The 25,707-nt window shown below is 42.1% G+C and overlaps 2 protein-coding genes across 5 annotated transcripts in view; one reads left to right on the top strand and one right to left on the bottom strand.

Annotated features, from left to right (window-relative positions):
• Positions 1–267: 267 nt before the first annotated feature.
• Positions 268–25,707, top strand: part of LOC131885887 (syntaxin-12-like) — a 69,710-nt gene continuing 44,270 nt past the window's right edge. For 2 of the 3 annotated variants that reach the window (XM_059234077.1, XM_059234075.1), the window contains exons 1-3: positions 268–385; positions 571–745; positions 9,231–9,300. In XM_059234077.1, the coding sequence (XP_059090060.1) occupies positions 643–745; positions 9,231–9,300 (173 nt within the window). In that variant the 5' untranslated portion in view covers positions 268–385; positions 571–642. The remainder of the gene's footprint in view (positions 386–570; positions 746–9,230; positions 9,301–25,707) is intronic. The other variant, XM_059234076.1, reaches the window with a different exon arrangement.
• Positions 12,520–20,817, bottom strand: LOC131885885 (uncharacterized). Of its 2 annotated transcripts, none has more exons than XM_059234073.1 (2): positions 20,803–20,817; positions 12,520–16,445 (listed from the first exon to the last, which is right to left on the bottom strand). In XM_059234073.1, the coding sequence occupies exon 2, from the start codon at positions 15,480–15,482 to the stop codon at positions 13,113–13,115; it is 2,370 nt and encodes a 789-aa protein (XP_059090056.1). In that variant the 5' UTR covers positions 15,483–16,445; positions 20,803–20,817; the 3' UTR covers positions 12,520–13,112. The 2 variants fall into 2 exon arrangements, with proteins under 2 accessions (XP_059090056.1, XP_059090055.1); XM_059234072.1 differs by lacking the exon at positions 20,803–20,817 and adding an exon at positions 18,061–18,221.

The following is a 25,707-nucleotide window of genomic DNA, read 5'->3' as shown; positions in this document are numbered from 1 at the left end:
GGGTTGATTGTAATCTCAGTTTTACTCTCAAAAAATAGTTCTTTTAAGACAGATACTTGCATCAAGGGCATTCAAGGTGACCAAAATTACGCCCCATTGTTGAACTTGAATAAATATAAACCCTTTTCAAGTAGCACTTTTACTCAACCACTACTCTTTCATCCCAAAATGAAATAAATATCCGTTCAAAGTGTGTTCATATCAATTTTGAAATCATTAGCTTCTCCCAGAATTCCTGGACGCGTCATTTTGAGATTAAGCATAAGTTTCACCCTGAATTGGTCGTAACAGCAGTTGTCTCTGCCTTATTCACCTGCAGATCGTAAGTGTGTATTCATTCAGGACAAACTCCAATTAAATCCTTAAGAATTGCTGCAACTTCCAGGTATTTTAACTGATCCCACTCCCATACTACCTAAGTATATTTAAAGATTTAGAAATGGCGGTTTACTTTAGTCTAAAATGCTCCTTCCCATTTGGCTCCATTTGCTCTCTAAACGTCACTTTTTGTTCCTACCGAAACAAAGGCGTTTCAATGTATCGACTAATGGGCGTTCCTGTTTCTTCCAGGTGCAATCTTGGACTTTAGTGACTTCAGTGACCTTGTGAGTGTTCTTACTTTGTGAAAAAGTGCTTGTCTCCATGATGGCCATGGATTCTTACCAGAACGGTGCCGTGACTGACACCGAATTCCAACGATTGGCTCAAACCATCGGGACCAACATTCAAAAGATCTTGCAAAATGGTAAGTACAAATTGATTGCGTTTCTTCCATCAAATACAGGGTGAAATAGAGATTCTATTTGTTTATTGCTATATTGCTCAAATATTAACATAAAACAAAAAGTCCGCTGGGTCAAGTTGTCTTGGGTCGAGTTGTCAATTCACAATAAACAAGATACCGAAAGTAGGGTTATAGTGAACTACTAGGGTGCTCAAAGTAAGTGATGAAATTTAAAAAATGCACCTCTAATACAATAAGAATTCTTGAATATAAGGATGATGTAGAATTTGAATTTGAAAGCCAACTACAAATTGGATCGCTGAAGCCTTGGGTTTCAAAATCAAACTGAAATATCCACACCCTGAAATATGTCCGATTTTGTCTCCTTCTAGTGAAGGTATCTTACGAATGTAACTGGAAGTCTCATTTTGATTCAAAAGATACTTTATGGCGAACAAATTTCATTTACGAAACCAACTTTCTTTGGGATGATTTTTGACTCTCATTAGCGCCTTTTGACTCTCTCAAGCAAACCAAACGCCTCTTTAGGAAACCTTCTGACATGGTTCCGTGTTCGCAAATTGTTGCAACATAATTTTTCAGCTATCAGTGAAGAGGCCAAATTTGCCTTTTGAGTAAAAGATACACTGAGCACCTCTGCAAAATGAAGCCTTGATATTGAGAGCTATAACTCTCTCTGTACAAGACAGTTATTCAAATTAGAATATCAAGAAGTTGACATGGTCAACACCTTAAATTCAGGTTAATTCAAACAATGAAGTCCTCCTCTCTTTGTCCAAAGATTCTTTCATATGTCAATTTACTTCCCTAAAATATTCACAAGGAATATGTAGAAATTGGTCCTGTAGCATCTTTTAGGCCAGATTTGGACAAGTTTCTAATCATGATTCCTGATCTACCCTACATTCAAGTTCTAGCCAGATCTGCCAACTCGTTGGTGGGTCAGATATTATTTGAACATAAAGTTTAGTAAAATGAATACTTTTTCGTCTTGAACTGTTGGGAATGCTATTCCCAGTAGCAGTAAGAAAGTCAGCAAACGTAAGTAAAGAAGACTCTTTGTAGACCAACAACAATAATATCATGCACGATATTGACTCAAAAAAGTCACCTTGATGTTCATCAGCCGGTCGGCTGGATTTCAATATCACCTTGATTCCCCACGTGTTTTTTGGTGCGACGATTACGATGAAGCGTTTTCTGGAGAAGCCCTACCTTAGTCGTTTTCTTCTTGGAGAGCCTCTCTAAGACCTTGGATCAAAGACGGCTTGACGCGCTCTTTTAAGGCACAAGGCTTTTATCCCTCCGGTGGCATCTCTGGGCCCCATTTACCCCTGATGCAAGAACTCCTCCAATCCATGTTATTGAGTTCATCTTGCCTAATGGCAATAATGGCATTCAGGTAAAAGAAATAGGACTAGCGTTCCTGTTCAAAGATATATACTAACGAGGGGTCTTGGCAACCTCTGGCGGAACGTGTGTTTAATATGTGTATTGAAAAATATCTGCTTCGATGTAGTTACTAATGAACATTAATGAAGGAAAATGCATCGTAAACGGTATTGCTGTGAGTAAAGCTACCCCTGACAGCTCAAAAGAAGCTCTGATGTAACAGTTAAAAAGTGTTCTTAAACTGGTCTAAAATGGTATTAGCATAATCATCAAAGCTCTGGAAAATAGCTTGTTTTGCCAATGAGGAGTAATCCTAGATGTTTGAAAGTTAATATGCAGTTGTCTGAACACTAGCTAACATGAAAAGTTGTTGTTGTACCGTAAGTAAGCTTGTTTGGCAACCATCTGAAATTTGCGCTCAACTACAAAACAAATTATGTTTCCGACTGTTGATAATCATGTTTAGCCTTAAAATCTAGGTATGAAGCCCTGAAAGTCGAATATCGTAGCCAGTGGTGCCAGATGGTTTGGTCTAAAAATAGCCAGCGAAAACATCAAACCGCCAACATTTCCGCCGATATTTTTTCCGAAAATTCGAATTTTCCGCCACTTTTCACCCAATTCCGCCAAAAATTAAGACCGTTCATTTTCATTTCACGTATACAATACACTTTTAAAAAGTTTTGAGAACAAGCTTTCAATTGCATAAAATACATTTTTGTGCATATAGGGATTACTTGATAGCGTAAAACATTTTTAACCTTGCAGCTCATTTCACTCATTTCACAATTCCAATCACCACATGTGATTAAAAAATATTCTTGAAGCAAAAATGAATGCTTTTTTAGTGCTTGGGAAAGTCCAGACATATACTTTGAGTACAAGTGCATCTAAGACTTTTTCTCAATTTTGAATTTTCTGCTTATTGATGAACAGGGTTGTCCAAATAGTGCAAATAATGTTGGCTAAAATGCAATTTAAGATGCAATTAAACAAGCAAAAGAGCAATAAAAATTCAACAAAATGCAGTTTTTTTCTAGCTCATTTTACTCTTTTGAAAAGACACAGTAGCAAAATAATGAAACGGCAAAATTACAAGACAGTCAAAAATTCATGAGCATGTCGAAAGGGATGCACAAACTTACTCTATGAGCACGCTACTCCACTGAATGAATATAACAGACCTTTATCTTTTTCAAAAAGCAGAGGGTCATAGTGTGCTAAGTTTTTAATAAACTCTCAATACTGTATGTACTCTGAACAAAAGCAGCTTGCGTCACGGCAAAACATTTGTACTTCAGTCATGTATCAACCGTGTTGTGATTTTTGGTAAGCATGCTAGATGTACCATTTTTTTCCTTAACTAGATACTTTGGCATGTACTGAAAAAAGCCTTTGGAATTTTTAGAATTTTTACATTTTAAGGGATTTTTTCAAGGAAAATGGGCATAATCAAGGGAAAAAACTTATTTTCAAACCAAAATCAAAAAGGTGGAATATACCCAAAATGATGCAGAAAATGCGAAAAAGAATCGAAAAAGTAAAAATTAATGCATTTGCATCATTTCGACAGCACTGTCAATGTCCTTTCTAAAAGAATTCTTTAGCCAGACTTGGCAAAAACTCAAAAAATCAAAGGCCTTGTCCCAGAGCTACCTTTTTTACTATATTTTCCATACATTGAATAGCTTTGCCTCCCAAGCGTCATCCCTGATGCCCTTGCTCATTTCAAGGGGCTCGCTAATCAGTTTCCTGCTTCAAATGGCCATGCGGTCACCACTCATCAGAGGCGTCCAGGCATATCAGATATCAGGACGAAACCACCACAACGTGGCTGGCAATAACGTAGTAACTAATACATGGATTGGGCAATAGTAATGTTACAGAATTCCCGTCAATACAACCTATTTAGCGTTTACATAAATTGGTTCAAGTCCCAGCCACTAACATTTTGTGGATTTTCATTCGTTTTGCCTTTTTTCTACTTCATTGCCAACTTGAGCGTGAAATCCGCCAAAATTAGGCAAATACGGACCCCAAATCCGCCAACCAGCCATCAAGATTTTTTCCCGCTGCGAACTTCGAAAAACCGCCAATTTGGCGGAAAACCGCCGCATCTGGCACAACTGAATTCGTAGCCTGGTGGATAGTGTTCTATATTTTGTTCCTTTTTTTTTTTTTTTTTTTTTTTTTGGTTTTTCACGGCTTTTCTAACCGCTACAGGGAATGTAATCCCCAGTATATTTAATAATGAAAGATTATAATTCGTCTATTTATTACCTTTCAATTTAATAATATTCGTTGCCCGCTTCAAAAGCTTAGTATCACTGCCAGTCTCTCTTCTTATGCTGACGATACAAAGTTAGTTTTCTGGTAGGAATGGCCAAGATTCCAGTAGCCTTGCAAAGGACTTTAAATCGAATCTACTCTTGGGTAACTGAGAGTAATATTGGCCCTGAACGGAATGAATTCCGCTCAATGACATTTGGGTCAACTCTTTAAATACTCCACTCGTAGATAATGGAGGTAAAGATATTGAGCAGGTCTCATCTATGAAAGATCTAGGTGTAGTCCTCCAAAATATGGAAAGTTCGAATGAGCATATCCAGCTGAAGGTGGGTAAGGCTTTTCAAATGTGTGGTTGGATATATCGCACGTTTAAGTCCAGAGATAGCATCACGATGCTAACTCTGTACAGTCGATTGTCCAGCCACATCTTGAATACGCCTCACCCATTTGGGCTCAATGAGTTCAGCCAGGTTTGCAAAAGGTCGAGCAAGTCCAAAGATGTTTCACTAGGAACATCACAGGAATGAGAGAGCTCTCGTATTGGAAAGGTTAGAACGGTTGGATTGTACAGTACTCAGAGAAGGTACGAAAGGTATCTGATATTGTACGTTTTCAAAAGTATCGCATAGCTTTGTCCCAACCAGGGTTTAGGGTCAATTCTAGTGACCGTAGAGGCTTAATTGGCGTTTTGAGAGCACCTTCAAGTCTTCGGAAATCCAGGCTAGTTCGAACAATGAAGTCCACATCTCTTCTTTCTCGGGCTCCTTCATTGTTTAATTTGCTTCCCTCTGATATTCGTAGGGAATACGTAGGGCCTTGTTGATCCGGTGCATCTTTCCAAGTCAGACTTGGACAAATTTTTAGATAGTATTCCAGATCAACCCTACATTCCAGGATTAGCTCGGTCTGCCAACTCAAATTCGTTGGTAAGACCAAATATCATATATTTTTTTTTTTTTTTTTTTGGTTTGTTTTTCACGGCTTTTCTAACCGCTACAGGGAATGTAATCCCCAGTACTATTAAAATGAAAGATTATAATTCGTCTATTTATTACCTTTCAATTTTTATATGATATTTGGTCTACCAACGAATTTGAGTTGGCAGACCGAGCTAATCCTTGAATGTAGGGTTGATCTGGAATACTATCTAAAAATTTGTCCAAGTCTGACTTGAAAGATGCTACCGGATCAACAAGGCCTACGTATTCCCTACGAATATCAGAGGGAAGCAAATTAAACAATGAAGGAGCCCGAGAAAGAAGAGATGTGGACTTCATTGTTCGAACTAGCCTGGATTCTCGAAGACTTGAAGGTGCTCTCAAAACGCACATTAAGCCTCTACGGTCACTAGAATTGACCCTAAACCCTGGGTTGGGACAAAGCTCATGGATACTTTTGAAAACGTACAATATCAGATACCTTTCGTACCTTCTCTGAGTACTGTACAATCCCAACCGTTCTAACCTTTCCAATACGAGAGCTCTCTCATTCCTGTGATGTTCCTAGTGAAACATCTTTGGACTTGCTCGACCTTTTGCAAACCTGCTGAACTCATTGGAGCCCAAATGGGTGAGGCGTATTCAAGATGTGGCTGGACAATCGACTTGTACAGAGTTAGCATCGTGATGCTATCTCTGGACTTAAACGTGCGATATATCCAACCACACATTTGAAAAGCCTTACCCACCTTCAGCTGGATATGCTCATCGAACTTTCCATTATTTTGGAGGACTAACCTAGATCTTTCATAGATGAGACCTGCTCAATATCTTTACCTCCATTATCTACGAGTGGAGTATTTAAAGGAGTTGACCCAAATGTCATTGAGCGGAATTTCATTCCGTTCAGGGCCATATTACTCTCACTTACCCAAGAGTAGATTCGATTTAAGTCCTTTGCAAGGCTACTGGAATCTTGGCCATTCCTACCAGAAACTAACTTTGTATCGTCAGCATAAGAAGAGAGACTGGCAGTGATACTAAGCTTTTGAAGCGGGGCAACGAATATTATAAACAAGAGGGGCCCTAAGATCGAACCCTGGGGAACACCTGACTTGACATCATGTATGTCACTAAGGGATCCCTCAACCTTAACAAATTGCTTCCTACCAGAAATGAAACTTTTTAACCAATTGAGAACCCTGCCTTGGATCCCAATTTCATGGAGCCTTTTAACTAAAAGCCCATGATCTACCTTGTCAAAGGCCTTGGCAAAGTCGAGATAAACTACATCAACTGATTCATGACTCTCTAGTCCCTCAATAACCCGCTCAATATGTTCAATCAGTTGGGTAACCGTGCTAAAATGTGCTCGGAACCCATGCTGGCTAGGAGGAAGGACTTCATGAATTACAGAAATTCAACAAGTTTGAACTTCATGATCTTCTCAAACACCTTCGCAATATTCGAAGTGAGAGAAATCGGCCTGTAATTACTGGGGAGCGACTTATCTCCCCCTTTAAAAATTGGAACAACATGAGCTAACTTTAGTGAAGATGGAAACTTGCCCTGATCCAAGATGCAACGCATCAAGTACGAGAAAACAGGAGCAAGAACCTGTGAGCATCTCATCAGAAACTGAGATGTCACGCCATCAGGACCAGGAGAGCTGGAAAGCCTCAAGTCCCTTATGGCCTCTAAGGCATCTTGATCTGTGACTACAAGATCATCTAAACGCTCAGCTTGACTAACCACGTCAATCTCAACAGACTCATCTTCAGAGCAATGAGCTGTTGCTTCCGAACTCAGTGGGGTTGAAAACACACTGGAGAACTGATCTCCAAGCATGTTAGCCATAGTCTCTACATTGCTAATGGCTGCCCATCAACCTCAAAAGGCCAAAACAGAGTGTTTCATTTTCCTCTTAGAGTTCGCATAAGAGAAAAATGCCTTCGGATTCGACCTGACCTCCTGAACCACCTTACTCTCAGTTTGTAAGTGGTCATATTCGATGGAGGCCTTAATCTTACCCTGAACTACGTCCAACTTTTTTTGGAGACTAGCCACAATGACTGGATTCGAAGTGCTCTTCAGCCTTTTTGCTAGTTTGCAACTCTTTTTGAACAAAGTCTTCCTATATTTTGGAATTTTTGTCCGTGTACCACCTTTCGGAACACATTCAGAGATTGCTAAACTGGAGCAAACTTCCTTAAAAACTGAAACTAACTTATCAAAGGCTGCATCTATGGACGATTCCTGTTTCAGAATTGAAATCAGGTCAAGTTCTTCTAATCTTTCTATAATCAACGGCCAATGTTCATCTTTGAACTTGAACATAGCCAAACCGACCTTTTTGCCGGTTTTACTATAGAGCACGCCGGCTTTTGAGTAATGGTCGACCCTATCTCAAGAACATGATGATCTGACAGATTAGTAGGTGTCACATGGACATACTGGATCAGATCAGGGTCATTGGAAAAGACCAAGTCGAGAACGCTATTCTCTCTAGTGGCTACACCAACGTGCTGGGAGAAATTGCGCAAGATCGCGAATTCTTCCAGCTTTTCGAACGACTGAGATGTCGATTTCGAAATGGGAATATACCCATCAGGACTAACCTCCCACTCTACAACGCTAGCCGGAAAATTAAAGTCCCCTACAAAGAAAACCTTCGAGCAAACTGCCAGGTCCAACTCATTTCCAGTGAATTGGAGAGCTGACGAAAAAGAGCTTGCTGAACAAGAAGGGGGTCTATACATTGTAACAATAGACAAATCAAGACCTCGAAGATGACAAACTAAGACCTCTACTTCTCCATTCGACATTTGTACATGACTAATGTGCAAATCATGCCTAACATATAGGCATACGCCCCATGTGGGAATATGGGATTATCAGGGCGTATCCTATCACAACGAACTAAGTTGAAACCAACTATGGTTAGTTCTTCATCTAAGACCCCTGGCCGAAGCCAGGTTTCTGTTATAGAGATGAATGCAATCTCTCTCTCAACGGCTAGTTCTTCTAAGATCTTAACTTTTGTGCTGTCTTTTTTAGAAATCAGACAATGCACGTTCAAATATAGCCCCTTTACGGGCCTCTCTTTTGACGGACCAAGTTCACAAGATCTTGGACCATCCTCTCCAACCGTAAAAAATCCCTCTTATCAACAAAGCTACGTTCTACTTTCTTTCTCTTTGTTCCTTTCTTATTTTTAAATGGCTTAAGCCGTCACCTAATTATTCGAGTTTTCTCGTGGTTACTCTTCTCCCAACCTGACTAGAAGTGACTTACATGTATGTATGATGAAAAAAACGTTCAGTTGCTCATATTTCAAAACTCTTGCCACCACTCTACCAAGCTGTCAATCCTGAGGCGAGTTTTTCAAGCACTCGTACCTCTGACTTAAGGTTTGGACGTTACCCAGAATGAGCATTAGCTCACCAATGAGGCCAGCGTAGTTTCATACCAATTAACTTCCAAGCCCCTAACTCCGAGGTACGAGCTTTAAAAAACCAGGCCTCTGGTCTGTCGCCCTGCAGAGGATGTGACGGTACGGAACCTTTCCCCCGTTGATCTCACAAAACCTGGCAGTGAGACTGATATTACCTCACTCAAGGAGTTCTACCTCGATGATAACCCGGACATGGTCTCCCCGATTTTGTCTGTTGATTTACTGTTTGTTAGGTCTGACCAAGGACTCCCAAGTCCCTGTTCTGACACATAGTCCTCCATCGGGGAACGCTACTCGATCCCGGCCGCCATTATATATACTCTACTTTTCAAAAAGTAGATCCCTTCTTTGAAAACCCATTTGAAAGTTGAATAATGAAGAAATACTGATGAACTTCTTATCTTTTTTCCAGTGTCCTCCATTCAAAGGATGATTGCTCAGATTGGCACCCCTCAAGACAATCAACAATTTCAACAACAGCTGTAAGTGAAATATTTTACCTAAGCAATGGAGTAGTTGTGTTTCTGAGGACAACCCTTTAGCAGTTTAGTGACATCCAACTAATAAACAATACAATCATCAGTTCTGAAGAACACTTTCATGAGCATGCTACGTTGAAAATGGTTCAAGCTTTTCAAGCTTGTTGTTAGATATATTGAAGGTCTAAGTCTAGCTGTACTCAGTCGAGATTATGCCGAAGTCTGGATGACTTGTTCCTTCCGTTTCCGTTGAGGGTTTCCAACACTTGGATGATAAGCTATTCATGACCAACCCCATCATCGTTAGCTGCATTATTCGATGATCAGCTTACATATATCTCATTAGTAAAACGACCGACAAGGTGGTTGCAATGCCAGATTGATGCCAAATGTCGGTAGATTTTACGCATAATCATATAATCTGTGCAAAAATTCTAATAAAGAAATAAGATCAAAAGTGATCTTTTTAATTTTCAAAGGTTTACTATCCCTTGAAACTTGATAATGATAGGGTTTCTCCACTATGCTGATGAGAAATGACAGATGATTAGGGCTCTCCAAGTAATGTAAATGAAATTAACCAACAAGGCAATTAAAAATGCAACAAAAAGGGCCAAAAATCCAAAGAAATATGCAACAAAATGCAAAATAGTGAAACAGCAGTATGACATGATAAACTAAAATACAAAAGTATGTCCGAAAAGGGAGCACAAACTTTATCGATAAGCACTCTACTCTACTGAATAGAAGGCTTTATTTCTCACTTAGTGTGCACAGCGTAGCCAAAGCCAAATCTTGAATGATTGTGTTGTCCAAAAAGCAAGATAATCACCCCGTTTAAGAAAAAAGTCATTTGAAACAACAAAAATCATTTTTCAGTATTTGTGTATTTACAAGAAATAGGTCAGTAAATCAATGGAATTTATTTCTTGAGTAAAAATAATAAGAGATACTAAATACAAAAAAATGATAAAAAAGATCAGAAAAAAGTGAAAATAATGCATTTGCATTTTTTGGACAGCCATAGAGATGAGACAAGAAGAGAGATTCATATCCAAAAATTCACCTTTGGATTTGCTATTTTTTTGCAATAATTAGCTGATCATTGTTGGGTATGGTTTAGTGGGGCTGGACAACCAAACTAAGTTCAGAACGCAACAACAATAACACTCGCACAATCTCCGAAGTGGTAGTCTGTAAAAAAGCTGACCATTGAATGCTATGTAACTCACACGAGCCTTTAGTTGTATGTAGAATCTTGTTAGGAGGGGGAAAAGTGACAAACACATAGATCGGCGTTTCCCAGTGCTGTCCCTTAACTTTTGGACGGAGTTGAACATTCAATAGTCTCAAAACCTCTGATTCCAAGCTCTATGAATCCTTGATGAAAACTCCTGTCTCTTTTGCTGCTCACAAAATGCAAAGGTTTTAGCATTTTTTCTTCTCTTTACAGGATATTTCATAAAATAACGAAAGAGAAAAGCAATGAAAAGAACAAAAATGAATACCAACTTAAAAAAAGACCTCCACTACTGAAGAACATAGAAATCTGCTTACAATATATTAGGTGGCCAAACTACAAGATGCGTAAATTTTACGCATTCTAAAAGTTTCGAAAGCGACCTACGGGGGAAAAAATCCGAAGGACAGTTGTTGCCAAAATAGACATATCGATAAACAGCTGATGGGATAAACTTTTTATGAAAAACATGACTTAACGGTTCGTGATTGGTGCATCAAAAGTTATCTTTGATGCAACCTAAAGGTAACAAAAATCTTAACTTTGTGCTAGCTATTTTTTGAGATTTGAGTCGGTTATTTCATAAGAATCTAATTCAGTATTGCTTTTGCATCAGGTACTGAAGCTGGGAGACGTGTAGGGGTCGATTTACCAAATAGACGCTTACCCTTTACAAAACACAAATGCATTCATTCACTTGCAGTCGAGAAGGACTTTCGTGCCAAGATCCTAGGAAGCACTCGCTATCAGAGGTATGAGAGAGACGGAGGAGACGTGATGGATAGATTTGAATCATACCAGTAGCAATAAAGGAGGCAAAATCAAAATATTGTGGAAGAAAGTACCTGCTGCAGGGTGCTAAGCAAAACTTAGAAATCACTGCACGCTTTCAATGTGATGTTTATGACATATATACGTTCAATCAAATTGCCTCGAAATCAAATGCCCTTATATGTATTTTGGACCTCCATTCTCTCTGTGTCCCCCCTTTGCCTAGACCAGGGTGTGTCAAAAGCTGGAGGAGCATGCCTGTGCCACAGCCTTGGTGGAAAAAGAGCCCCACAAACCTTAAGATAGCTGTAGTCAGCGACTCCAAAAAGCCTCCAAACACAAAATTCGTGGAACTACGTAGGCCTGCAAAGGTTAGCGGGCGTTAGTCCTGGCAAAACTGTTTACTTCTGTATCAGCAGATTGGGTTCAGGCCCGACTTTTTCTATGCGGAATAAAATCTTATGGGCCATTTTTGTGCCGAATATTTGGTCCAAAACACCCCCTGGACCTTGTCTATTGATTTCGCCCAGGATCGATCTTCGTTGCTTTCGTAGTAGACTTTGTCCAATGTGAAAAACCTCTTGCCCGAGAATAATGTTCACTTAGGACAAGGCGGATCTTCCGGAAGCTTGTGACTTTCCTGCACGTTTTCAAGCCTTGTTGTCGCCTTCATCAACTTTCTCACTTTGTAAACGATGAGCACAGACTCGCCAATGACGTTTGCAATCGGTTATTTGCAAATTCTGCATGAAACCAATCGAAAAGGCCGTTTTTATCGATTTTTAAAACTCAGTGGACGATTGTTAAAAACAAAAGCTGATCATGTGACTCATTTTTCTTGTGGGGCTAGTAGGTCGGTGCCTAATATAGCCAAAAGTTACTTCTAAATTTTGTTTGAACGTCTTTTAATGAAATTGGCACCCCTTGATCAGACCTATTGGATTTAAACAAGATGTTGTCCCCTTTTCTGACTCGTTTCTTTAGCTCGATTGATAGGATATTCTCTCAAAAGCAAAGTCCAGAATGGCAATAAAAAAAGCACAATTTCCAGCGATTTAACGACATTTGTCTGCACATGCATACTTTGCACACTCTTCAGCTGTAAGTTTTTAATTGCTCGTTTTTTTGTTACTCTACGCTTCTCCAGATTTCTTGTATTGTTTTCATCTTCGATATTTTCTCAGTGAACTTTTAGTAAGTAAGTAGTAAGATGAGTTGTCTTGGATTTATTCGTTGAGTTTGTTCAGAGTGTATATTTATGAACGTCATTGGAAATTTCAAGGTTGACAAAGAAATAGAGAGAGAAATACGGCTGAAGCAGCAAAACTGTGTAGGATAGTTCATGTGTTTGTGGCGAAAGTTTGGTGATCATAATACAGAGACTGATGCTAGGATTATCGTTATCATAATGACAATGATCATTATTATTTTAATGAATAATAGAATTACACGATGACTAATACCGGGATTTTGACACTCATGACGGCCCGGGGACAGACACTCAGGGACGAGAGAGAGCATCAGTAGCCTCTATGCAATTGTTTCCGAAGTTTGTATTTACACATGGTTCACTTGATTCACAACGACAACAACATTGTTTGTTTCTGATACGGGCTCGAGAGCTGGATAGTGTTTATGCCTGCTTATGCTGTCTGCGGTTTTCTCTCTTGTTTCGAGCGTTTTGGGATCATTCTGTCTGTCACAGCTTTCGGATTTCGATTTCATAATAATGCACACACTTATTTGGAGACAGAATTGGTGGTGGTTGTAAGGAGAATGTCTAATGGATGATGAGATTTAAAGATTAAGCGTCAGGATGATCGTTCAACTTTCGAGTTTCATCGCTGCTTTGCTTGCCATTCTCGGCCTTCTCGGCGTCGTAGTTATTGCGATTCCGACGCTTCTTCACGATGAACACGATGATGATTAGGATAATGACAAAGGCCACGATGGCACCAATGATGATGGGTACCATGGTCGAAGTTTGTGACGGGATGTGCTGCATCTCACTCATGTCGCCTGGCTCCCGAGAACTGGCCACCTCGGACCACACCGAGGTGTCCTCGTAGCGCATTCGCCCTTGGACAATCATGGTCTCACTGGAGGCTCCCTTGAAGGCCAGAAGAATGTCACGATTGGGAACATCAGAAGCTGAGATCACTTTGGTCTTGTATGGCTTGTTGCCATTCTTCGAGTAGCTGAGCTCGTACTCGGCGGCCTGGCACATGGAGTTGATTTCTGAGGGTTCCAGACGAATAGTGATGTTGTCACCCTCATTGTGAACAATCTTGAGGACCGGAGGTAGCTCGCTGATGGGTGGAATCAAAAGGCTTTGCCATTCAGTCTTGTCACTCTCTTGTCCGTCAACCATGGTAGACACTGAGTAGTAGTAGGTTTGACAAGGCGTTAGGTCTTCATACTCTTCGGAGAGATTCTTGGTCACGGTTGAGCTCTCCTGGCCTTCGTTGTCATTGGTCTTGTGATAGATCTTGTAGCCAGTGGCGCATTGGATGGCCTCCCAGTTGAGCACGGCCTTCCCGTCCACCAATTCTGCGGAGAACTCCGTCGGAGCTTGTGGAACGCCATTGGTGGTAGTGAACTCGGAGGGTCGAGCAGTGAACATTTTGCCGGGGATGGCTGGGATGATCTCCAAAGAATATTGAGTACACGGTTCCAAATTACGGACGGAATGTAGGATTGTCTTCTCTCCATCAGGAATCAACGTTTCCTCGGTACAATCTGTGTAGGAGCTCTGGCACACCTTGATGACGTAAGACTCGATGCAATCGGCATGATTCCATTTCAAGCTGGCCTCGCGATCTGCGTTCTGAATGTCCAAGTTGGGCGCCTCAAAAGGATGATTCTCGTCCAAATCGGACATGATTTGATCACTGATGGCCTTTTCAGTTTCTAGTCCATCGACAACGGCTGACACGGCGAATTGAAATTGAGTGCAAGGAGTGATATCGGAGACGGTGATCTCATCCTGATCAGTGGACTCCACTTCCTTCCATTCGGACTCGTCCGAGGCTTTGCGAGAGATCTTATAGGATGTAGCACAATTGACTCCGTCCCATTTCAAGTAGACGGATCCAGATGAGACTGAGTCGGCCATGAGGTTGCCAATTTGTAGCGTTGCCGCTGGAGGCGACTGGGTCTTGAAAGAGACCATCTTGCTCTCAATGACAGTGTCTGTGTAAAGAGGGGTGATCTTCAGATTGTAATCCGTGCACGGGTTCAGTCCGAGGGCTGTATGGGTGATGGTTGGAACACCTGGAGCCTTCTTGACGATTTCCGTGGTCTTGCACTCGTCCTGCGAGGATGACACACTGCAGATAGTCACTTCGTATTCATCAATGCATGACACACTCTTCCAAGCCTCCCAGGAGATGACAGCTGAATCCATCTCGGGCGTGACAGTTATTGCCATTTCGGAGGCTGCATCCAAGCGCGGCTTCGTGGCAAAGTTCGACACATAATCTTCACTATAATCATCTCCAATGAGAGCATTTAAAGTCGCTTCGTAGTTAGTGCAAGGTTTAAGGTCTCCTATTTCCAAATTATTTTCTTTGATGGTCTCGTATCGGTATTCGTCTGAACCGACCTCGTGGAAATTGATGTCGTACTTTTTCCCACAATCGCTCGGGGTCCAGCTCAACTTAGCATTATAAGCTCCAACCACCGACTCGAGATCAGATGGAGGTCCAGGAATAAATCCGCTCTCGGCGATCTGTTCCTCACTGGCTGGTCCAAGGACAGTAGGGAGATCCAGGATTGTTTCGATTTTACCCATGACTCGGATCTGAAATTGATACTCCAAACAAGGCTTCACATCGACAGACCATTTGCTCGACTGTCCGGCAGATCGCTGAGAGGCCTCGGTGGGTTGCCAGTCATCGTCGTTTGAGCTCTTGTACATAAGTGTGGCGGTTTCCAATTCGTAACAACTCCAGTCTTCCAGCATGGCTTGGGGAGTCCATTTGATCTCGGCCTTTGTAACCTCTTGTTTGGTCACACCTCTTCTGTTCTGCTCTTTGTATTGGACGGTCGCATGTTCCTCAGCTCCAACCTTGAACCCCTGACAATCGTTTTGGGCTCTGACAACATTCCCCATGAATAGCACATCGGATACGGCTAACAAGCCGAGGAATGAGATACTTTTGGCGAAATACATGGTGGTTGCTAATATTTACGCTTGGGATTGGTTCGAGGTGTAGCGTTTCTGTTTGGCTTTGCTCTGCGTAAATAAGCGACAAATTCACAACTGGCATAGAGCGTGGTGAGATCAGTTACAGCATTGACAATGGCTTGGATGAGAACTGGTGAAAGACAGGTATTGTCTTGAGCCGGTGACCTGAGACTGACAGGGGGGATGATGCTCCTTCACAATATTTCGGATGAACTAAGTCTTTGACACTTATCGCTCTAATGAGGAAAGTCGAGACTTGAACTTCTTGATTTCCAGTAGTTTAATTCCTTCTAGACGAGCGACATGGCACACATCCCTCACTACACCTGCGTCTTGAAAGATCAACTCCCGCTTGAGATCTCGGAAGAGATTCAATGGAACACTCCAAAATCAACGAGTCTCTCGTTCGTTAACAGCTCACGAGTGACTCAACAGAAAAAAAAGAGTCGAGGATCTCCACTTTTTCCCCGCTGAATCAGATACCAAGCTCACACCAAAGTCAAGTGAGAATGAGACAGACAAACAGAGATCACATCGAGCGTTGAACTTGGCGGTTCGACTACTTGTCAACCGCAATTCTCGCTTGAATATGCACGCACACACTCACTCACTAACTGGGTACTGGGTAACTGACTGACTCTGCGGACTCACTAGCTAGCTCACTTTGGTCGTTTTGGTCCGTCTCCTTGGAAAACACGGGAGAGGAAGGAGCGACGGTCAAGTGTGATGATGACGATAGTCAGAACAAAGGACACAGTTTGATCGATGATCTTGGCCGAAAAGGTGCTCGATTTGTTTTTGGCTGTCCCGAAAACTTCCGAAACTGGTCTTTGTGATGTATGATGCACAGCTGGGGGATTTCCTTCTGTTTCACTTAGTCACCACCCTCACTCTCACGTGAAAGTTTTGTATTCAGGTCTTCTCCAATGATTAATGGCTCGATGCGATCTGAAATGGAAACAGAATCAAAACAATGATAAATCTTGTCATCGCCCATTCTTCGTTCAACTACCCCCGACTAAATGCCGAAAAGAACTTGGGAACATTTTGTCACAAGAGAGATAATGCTTTAAGTGATTTCAGATGAAGCAATTGCTCTGTCTGAAACTTGCCGGCGTTGTTCCCCTTTCTCAGTCGCTTGTCATGCGGGATTTTTTTCTGATTGTTGATCGACTTGCTCTCCCCCATATTTTTCAAAGCCTCATATTGTGGAAAAGAATGTCAATGTTGACATAACTTGAAGTCATTCCATATTTTCTTTACACTTTCAACACTTGTTACACATGCAAGTAGCTGACTGACATGAGACCAGTCAGTGAAGGAAGAAGCATATTCTCGTTAGGAATTACCCTCCAATGCGAATTCCCCCTCCCCCCCCCAATGTGTCGTTTTAAAAAAGATGACAATACTGGAAGCTTTGTCCTCTAGATTCTGAGATTCCACTACTTAGAAATCACTTCTAGTTCCAAATAGGCCCCCACAAGTGTTATCTATGTTTATTGTCTTGTTTTACTACTCAAGTGCTTGACAGTGGAATCGAGCTTTACTATTTTGACAGAAAACTTGTTCTGTTTCAGCTCCTCTGTAAAATGATGTCGCATTGAAGCCATTATAGACTAAGGGCAACCTGAAGACGAACAAGAGTTATTAGCTTGTAGGGGGAAGAAACAGATGCTACACTTATTGCAACGGCAATTCTTGTATTGGTTACAGCTATAATTTACGACCTTGCGCCTAATTATGATTATTACGAGAATCAAAATTGTTGGGTTGTGGAACCTTTAGGGCGAGGCATGGGGCTAGGAGCTTTGGGAAAGAAAGGCAATTCAAAGCTAATCGCAGATGTCACTCAAAGTCAAGGCATGCCTTACAAAACACCTTCTCAAGCCGAACAGCTAGGAGAGTCCCCTGTCCAAGGCTACAAACATTCTAGACGGTACTTTGTATAATTGTAACTCTGCTGTCGGAGTTTTTTTTGCCCGCCGCTTGTGACTCATCGGACTTCAATGACTTAATAACATTGTGGCCAGGTACAAGAACCATTTGTGGGGAGAACCATTTTATGACCACTTTGCAAATATGGAGCGTATAAGACTAATAGTGCTGATGACTGGTTGCGAGTATTTTCATTCCTCATAATTAGAGGCTATTATGAAATGTTGGCTCTTTGTTGATTTGCTATGAAGGTTGTGCTTTGAGAGTAAACAAAGGTGTGGCGGAAAAGGACGTGAAAATGGACCCTGGGTCGTCGAAGGGTTACTTCCAACTACCAACAACCAACCACAACCACCAACTCGCTCTCCTCTTCATTCGTAAGTGCCTACTTCAAGGGACACAGATGTTCAATTGTTTGCCTATCCGTCATTCTCTCATCATCAGGGCTCTTGTAGTTGTGACCAACGGACAGTAAGCAATTGGGTGATGATGAAGAGGCAGAGAGCAGAGAAAAAGACCCAGGGACACTTGAGACTTGTGGACCTGGACCTGTTCTAGTAAATGGAAGAACAACATGAATTTGCCAACCGTGAATGGGGGGCCAATAGTTCCCCTCTGTTACACTCACATGAAGAAAGACACTGATGGACAGCTTTTCAGCACTTGCCAACCAAGACGGTCTCAGTTGTCTGGAAGTCAAATCAGTTGAAAGTATGGTACGATATATTTTTATGCCACTGCAGTGTGATCGATCTGGGCCTTCACAGTTGGATCCATGCAGGATGTAGCCCCAACAACTGGAATACAACTGGCTACCAAGTGATAGGAATCTGCAGCACAGCTGCATTGTCTAGTTAGCTCAAGTCACTTGAACGGCAGTTCGCACCGGCATCGCCGTAGCGGTTTCTGTTTTCGTTCGGCCTCCGAGCTTGGGCGCCATCTTTCTTTGCATTCACGCACTCAATGGTGCGTGTGTATGTGTGCATTGCTCGCTCTTATCCGTAACTCGCGTGTTGCTCCGCTGAGAGCGGTTACTCTCTTTGGAAGTACATCGAATGAACGAACGAACGAACGAACGAACGAGAAATGGATAGGAGCTGAGAAAAAGTGTTTTGCGAATAGCTGAAATGAGAGAGTGGAATACACTGGAGGCTCGTTAAAGAAAGGGCTTTGGTACTGGCCCTACTGCTCCTCCACCTCCGCCTCCACCTCCACCACCACCACCATCAGTGCTATCAGGTACTGTATATCCACTTTTAGAACTTCGCCTTGTTCGTTGAACGAACCAAGGGGCCACTTATCACCACATATGCATTAAAGCAAGCAGGCCATTAAGGCCAGAGCGTTCAAAAGACACCAGTGGACGGGAAGGAAGAGCGAAAGAGAGGACGAGGAGTAGTAAGAGGACGAGGAGCGAGACGGGGCCCTTGAATCTCTCCATCTTAGAAGAAACTTGTTTGGTCCAAATGACTCCTGAGCGACGTAAAAATGTGTTGCCATGTCCAACATGCATGAACGAGATTTCAGTTCGCCCTCAACATAACCACTTCGTGTAAAACCAAGCTGCACACCTGAAGGCATCATCGCCCCCTCTCTCACTACTCTCCCATCCGCTGGAGTACGTTGTGATAACGATCCGACCCACTCGAGCGCCAATTTTTTGCAGATTCCAGAATTAGCAGAGCCATGTGTCATGACTAGAGCTCGAAGATCGTCAAATCCGAGGGTATTTCAGAGATGCAGACCCTTTAGCTAATGCATGCATAGCTCTTAGGACAAAGCCTGTGCTGATAGGGCAGGTTGTGGCTGAATTGACTCATTTTGGGTCAATGTTTATAATTAGAGGCTCATGTGGTAAAAAGACTATATACTTGTTTCGGATTCCTATTATTCGAGGTGAGAGCGTTGGAGACGAAGAAGCCGCAGAGTTAATTGCTGTGGTTTGGACTCCAATTAAGGCCAAGCGGAGATAGAATTTGCGGGAACTGTGACCAAAGGCAATCTTGCTCATTTGGAGAAAATTGTCATTTTCCACGCCTTCATAAATCAGAGAGAAACACTTGTGATGGCCCTCAAAGTCTTCTAAAAGTCCAAAAATCTTTTGTCGCCCTCCTCATCAACTCAGCTTGCATGCAATCTGCACAATATTGAACAGAGCATTTAAAAGCTATTTTGAGTCTTCAAAGTACAGTTGTATCAGTCGGCCGAACGGCTTCGAGCAGTGTCCATTCACATAAATACATACGTACTCGTATGCATTGCTATCCAGAATCAAGATTTATCTTTGTGCGCAAGTTTCGCGTATAAAAAGCGCTCAGCAAAGTTATTTCCTTCGCCTCTCTTAAGGGGGTCCCATTTGCTCATTCACGAACTTCTAGAAATGTGGACTGAACGAGCTAAATCTTGCTCTTGGCCATAGCGACTCTTAGAATAACGTAATAGAACAAAGAATGTAGATCCCTTCAATTCAAGGCAGGTCATTTTTATATCATTTACTTCTGAAGTGGTTCATTTCAAAGTTATGTTGTCCAAAGCTCATGTAGCTGACCAAGAGCAGGCCGAAAATTCGAATTTTATGCAGTGTTTACTACATAACTTTGGACATATTTCCGGATTTCCCTATGCATAGGTTTGGGCTCAAATTTGACCAAGTGCATCTATCAAACAAGATCTTGTGTTCGTATCAATTGCTCATTTGAAATAAAGTGAACGGTTTAGTAAAAAAGAAAATTTTGCTTCCGTTCGCAGTCCACGTGATTCATTCCAGCATCCTAGGTCAATGGAACAAGGGACTAAGATTGACTCTAACGAGCATGAACATAAAATTCGTTATTTTTGATGAATAAGGATGATCGCATTTAGAAACTTAAGCCCATGGCTTGCCCCGACAAGGTATATTATTATCCCTGAATGTTATTGTTTTTACTTATTGCTCTGGAGAACATGTGGCCTTTGGACCAAATAATGAATACTCTCGCTATAGAAGACATAATACCGGTGTAGAACTTGTTTCCAGATGCTCAAGAGTCCCAATGCTTTTTTAATACAGTAACAATAAGTGCGTCTGCTCTTTAAGATGCCTCCCTTCAATGGCAATGATGAACCTATATTGCATGGATTCAGAAAAGCGCCACAATTGCTAATCTTTGATCAACCATGAAACGATAAAACATGCCTCAGGGCTGAAAAGCTATGTCATTTACTGCATGTACGTACGTAGTACCAGGTCCAATGTAAACAGTTTCTCACACAGCATTTGTATATCTGGGCCTTCAAGGACGTTCTTCCTTACATTCTTGTAGCGAAAACCATTTACTGATAGTTGCGACTGCAGTTGTTTGTCTTCTCTGGTTAGGTCCACCCAACATACCAAGCATGGAGAGCCTAAATGGTTCCAGATAATCATGAAGAGTCGTTGTTGCACGAGAGAGCCAGGGATTGGCTTCGATTGGAACATTAACTATCTATCATTCACTTGCCACGAATCTTGTGTCTTTTGTGCAGGTTTTCTTTTGAGTCATTTTTCTTGCACGACAGATGCTCGAATGCTCGTATTTGCTTCGGCTTCGGCTTTGGCTTCGAGTAGGGAAGAGGGAGAGAGAGATTTTTCCAATTAACTTTAATGGCAAATCAAGAGTTATCATCTTTGTTCACTTCAAACGAGTTTTGCAATTCAATGAAGGGCGATTCAGAGAGATCCAGAGTGAAGACGAAGGCTTCTATTCCCGTTTGACCTTTGTCCAATCAGAGGACTCGTTAGGGTCAGAGTGAAATCGCCACACTGACTCAGAGCTTGGGTCGTTATGGGGCAAATTTGGCTCGATGAATGCTACATGCTCGTCAAGGTCTTTTGTCAATCTTATCATTTGAGGGAGGGAACTAAGAAAAGAAGGAAGGAAGGAGGCATGCAAGGATGAGACCCTTGCCATTCTTGTTTTTCTTTCACAATTATCTTGATATTCTTGGATGTCTATCTTGACAGGCTTACTGTGTACGAGGAAGGAACATGCAACTTTAGGAGTTGTTTTGAACGCTTTGAGGCCACCACTCTTATTTGCCTCGTCGCTCGCGATTCGCTCGTATACCTTTGGCCTCTCAATATATAGCTCTTTATCTACCACGGTTCATCATAGCTCCGTGAAGAAGCTATGCCAATTATGTCGCATGAATTAGCTCAGATGTCAATTCATTTGAAAAGTGGAGCTTCTTGACAAAACACTCCAGAGGCAAGACCTTGTTGCCTTCTCCCTTCTCAACCCCCTCTCATTTCTCACGTCCCCATTCACTGAATAAATCATCAAGAACGAGTACCAAGCACCCTTGTCGCCATCATCGTCATCATCGCGAAATACTGAGCTTGGTTGAGTGGCACTATCACTTCCACTACCACTTTGTCTAATTACTCAGTTTTCTTAGCTTGTTTTTTTCTTGATGGAAATACCGGGCTAACAACGACAACCCGTGGAATTTGGGGCACTCGGATAATCTTCAAGAAGGATCTCCGTACATACATAATTTCCCCCTAGTCCAAAAGAGTCTCACTCAAAGAGATTGACATTGCTTTTCTAGTTGCAATCTGTACATGTTATGAGCGGGCTTTCACGGGCATGTAACGAAAGGGTGAATTTAAAGAAGGTGCTTAGTGTAGGGTTATTTCTCCATATGGAGCTAAATCGAAGGGTTTAACAATCAATTCAAAGGATAAAGCGGCCCTTTGCACGTAATGAGATTGGTTCGAAATGGACTACGAAATGTGCGTATGAACCCAGGGAGAAACCATCCACCCTCCTTTTCCCGACTCGACTCAATGAATTTCATTAGAGGGACCATCATTTCACTCCGGATTTCTTTTCGTATTGCTCAGTTCTAACTCTAAACAATCGACAATGATTCACTTTTTTGAAAAGGAAAATCCCCCTCCATTCTTCACTCTCCACTTAGCTTGGCTCCAGTGAGGATACAGGTCATGAACACGAGATGATCTGATAAGATATGAGTAATGCAATATTTCGGGAAATAACCCAGTTGCATTCGCTGGTGTGTTTACTTGATTGAAAAAGGACTCATTATCAAAGCCGAGCTCGCAATGCAAGCATCGGAGAGTGTACTCTCAATAAAGGCACTGTGGGTCGAATGGGGACCGTATCTGTATCTATGGTGTAACCAGTTTTCGATTGGACTGAATCGAGGAATGGATCTGTTGGAGAATGGTGGTTGTTATTAATTTCCTTTTCTCTGGCCAGTCGAGGCCAATCACTCAGTGCAAGCAAGATCCGAGTTTTAGATAAAGGGGCTGAACCAGTTTGTCGAGTCCCATTCTAAGCTGCTGTCTTGTTTGTCTACCTAAGGATTGTTGTATTCTTCTCCTCTGAATGGCCTATGGAGTACATGGACAGACTAATCAGAAAGACGCAAGATGGAGAGGGCGGGGTTCGATTCGACTCTTTGGCTTCGGTACTCACACAACCATCTTCATCAAGTTCCATGTCCAAGCACTCTGGTTTTTCCTTCACTCTAAATTTAATGCTCCATCCATCATTGGAGTCTGACGATCCACCCTTGAACAATGAAAAGGATGTACTGATGGACTTTTCACCCTTGTTTTGGTGCTTCTTTTTTTGCTTTGATTGTGTGCCAAGAGCACATTCCAAGATTACAAAGTAAGAAAGAGGCGATGAAAGCACCCAAAGCGAATCTCTCATAAGTGATTGATACTACTCTAGCATGAGATAGGGCTTGATCAAGAGAACCCTTTGAGGATTGAACTTCTCTTGAACAATGACGCGATTTTGGATCTTGAACGTTTGCTCCATAAAGAAAAGAACCGAACGAGCTTACCTCGCATGTAGCTTATTGAGTCAACTTCCTGGCCTCTTTATATTTCCCCCTCCATTCAAGGGAATGGTAAAAAGTTCATAAATATTGCATGATTCAATTCAACTTTATTGACACTAAAGCTGTCGTTGTCGCTTCCAAAGCAATTCTATACTTAAGGAGCAGCACCCCCGCTCACTTCATCGGTCGTTTTTTCTCGCAAACCATTACCTTTAAAGTAACTAATATCGTGCGCAGAGAAAGCCCTGAATACTAAGAGGGGAAAAGCCGCTATCGAACTTCAATTTCCAAACACAGCAAAGCGAAGTTGAATAGTTGGAAGCGGTCAGGTAAAGCAAAGATGTCCAATGTTCAGACGGAGCTGAAGGGATGACCTGACACTCGGTGAGAACGATTTTATTGGTGCCATAGACGGTTTTTGTCCCGGGTGTTACAAAGACTTTAAGACTGCTTCTGAACAGTGTTATGATTGTCTTGGCTTGCGAGAAGAGCTGGAATCACGGCGTTTCATTTTTGAGGGCTATATTAGCGGCACCTCTTCAGAAATTCACTTGCCCCGAAGGCACACTTTGATTCAGATGAATCTTCGCTCTTCGGTTCGAAAGGACCTGTCACATGGCACCCTGGCAGCAAAGCGGGGATGTTGATTTGTGGTCAGAAGTGTCTCCGTCGATTTTTATCGATTTTTTTGATACAGAAGGAAATGCTCAAAATTACACCTTACACTAGTGGGTTATTTTAGCCTAAAAAGGGAGTGGTTCAGCTTTGTTTGAAGAACGAGGAGGCGTGTTTTTCGGATGATGAGATGGCATTTCACTTTATTTTTCCTTTGTGTTAAAAGACTTATCGAGTTCATTACAATTGGTGGGAAAACGTAATTTAGAACCCGACTGGTGTCATTAAGGAAAATGTTCCTAGTTGCTTCTAGTTTGTACCACCACAACGACTCACCGTGTACCTGCTTGCCTCCGGCCATTCAAAATTGCATGGAAAAATAACTAAATTGGGTGTTGTCGCTTAGTACGTATAGTACAATCGACAGATATTGGGTAATACTCAACGGAAGATGATTTTTCCCATCCATCACCACTACGATATTGATTGGACATTTCAAGTCATATTTCCAATTTTGTGAAAAGTATCATGTGGAAGTGAGGGCTTTTGGAGGAGAAGGTCAATGTTTGTACTTGGCCCGAGAGGAACGTGTGCACTGCGCAAAACAGAGAAGGCAATGTCAATGTTTTCTTCTCGTTTTCCACCCTCGCGTCACTCGGATTCATCAGTCAATTGTTCAAATACGGAATACATATTCTGGGCTGGACATTTCGGTTTCGGGGAGGTTTACAACCGAAGGGTGGGCCACTTTCTTGGACCACCGAGTGACTCAAAGCTCGACTTCAGAGCTGGAACGAGTATTGGCTGGGGAGGTTGGATTGAAACACCCGATGAACGTGCTTCTTGTGTGCGACGTAACATTGGCATAGGTGTGGTCCGAGGGTTCGAGGTTCGAAGCGTTACTGATCTGCTTTCAATGGGTAGGAAACACGAGAATGGGGAAGTGTCAAGGGACTCGGGGGATCTGTCCAGGAAATGGCCCCACTCTCTAATTGTTCTGACGAAGCTCTTGGAAGAAAGGGGAAAGAAAACGCCATCGCCCAATGCATTCTGAGAGCAGCTTAATTGGCTCGAGCAAATATCTCGAGTTCGAAACATATTCATCAAGAATCTCGGTTGCTCGGCTCCGAGTTCTCCAAGTTGTCGACCAAACGGCTTCGCAAATCCTTTTGATTTCTTCACAATTACTACCGTCTCTGTTCCTCTCGTTGGACTTTATGAGGCACGTCTTAAAGAGAACACGTGCCTAGTGGCTCACAAATCATGTGTTTCATCCCCACCCTAAACTCTTCTACCATCAACTCGCCAACCAAGCAAATACTGCCTACCTGTAAGTGTGCGTGTGTGTTGTGGGGCTTGGTTCGGATCCCTCCTATGCTTAAGTATGTTTCGCTTCAATTTTGATCATCAAGTCTGGCTTTTGTGATTCCATACAATCATGAGTAATCGTCATGCGTCCTTCTCCCGGCCAGGCAAACAAAAGCGCGACCCACGACTCTCCCAAAGGAGCTTTCAGTAAACAATACAAATAGTGTGTGTAACACGGTGCCAACTTCGTCTCCGCTCGTTTCCCCTTTTCGTCTTCGGAGTCATTTCTATAACTTCCCGGCACGTGTTTCGTCTAGCTTTTGGCCTGAGCTAGAAACATAACAGCTTTGCTCCCTGCTAATTTTAACATGTTCCTTCTCATTTATTTATTTACTCACTGGTAAGCAGCCACTTGTTCGAGATGGTAGTGTTTACTTTCAAATACGCTTTTTTTCTCTCTTTCTCTTACTGTTGGCTACATGGTACATGATTCGTGTGTGTGAACTGTTAAAACGAG

The sequence above is a fragment of the Tigriopus californicus genome, chromosome 8 (assembly GCF_007210705.1).
Source record: "Tigriopus californicus strain San Diego chromosome 8, Tcal_SD_v2.1, whole genome shotgun sequence".
NCBI lineage: Eukaryota > Metazoa > Arthropoda > Copepoda > Harpacticoida > Harpacticidae > Tigriopus > Tigriopus californicus.
This window is presented reverse-complemented; position numbering and strand designations above follow the sequence as displayed.

Excerpts from the sequence above, each read along its gene's own strand:
- LOC131885885 (XM_059234073.1), bottom strand. The coding sequence starts at position 15,482 with ATGTATTTCGCCAAAAGTATCTCATTCCTCGGCTTGTTAGCCGTATCC.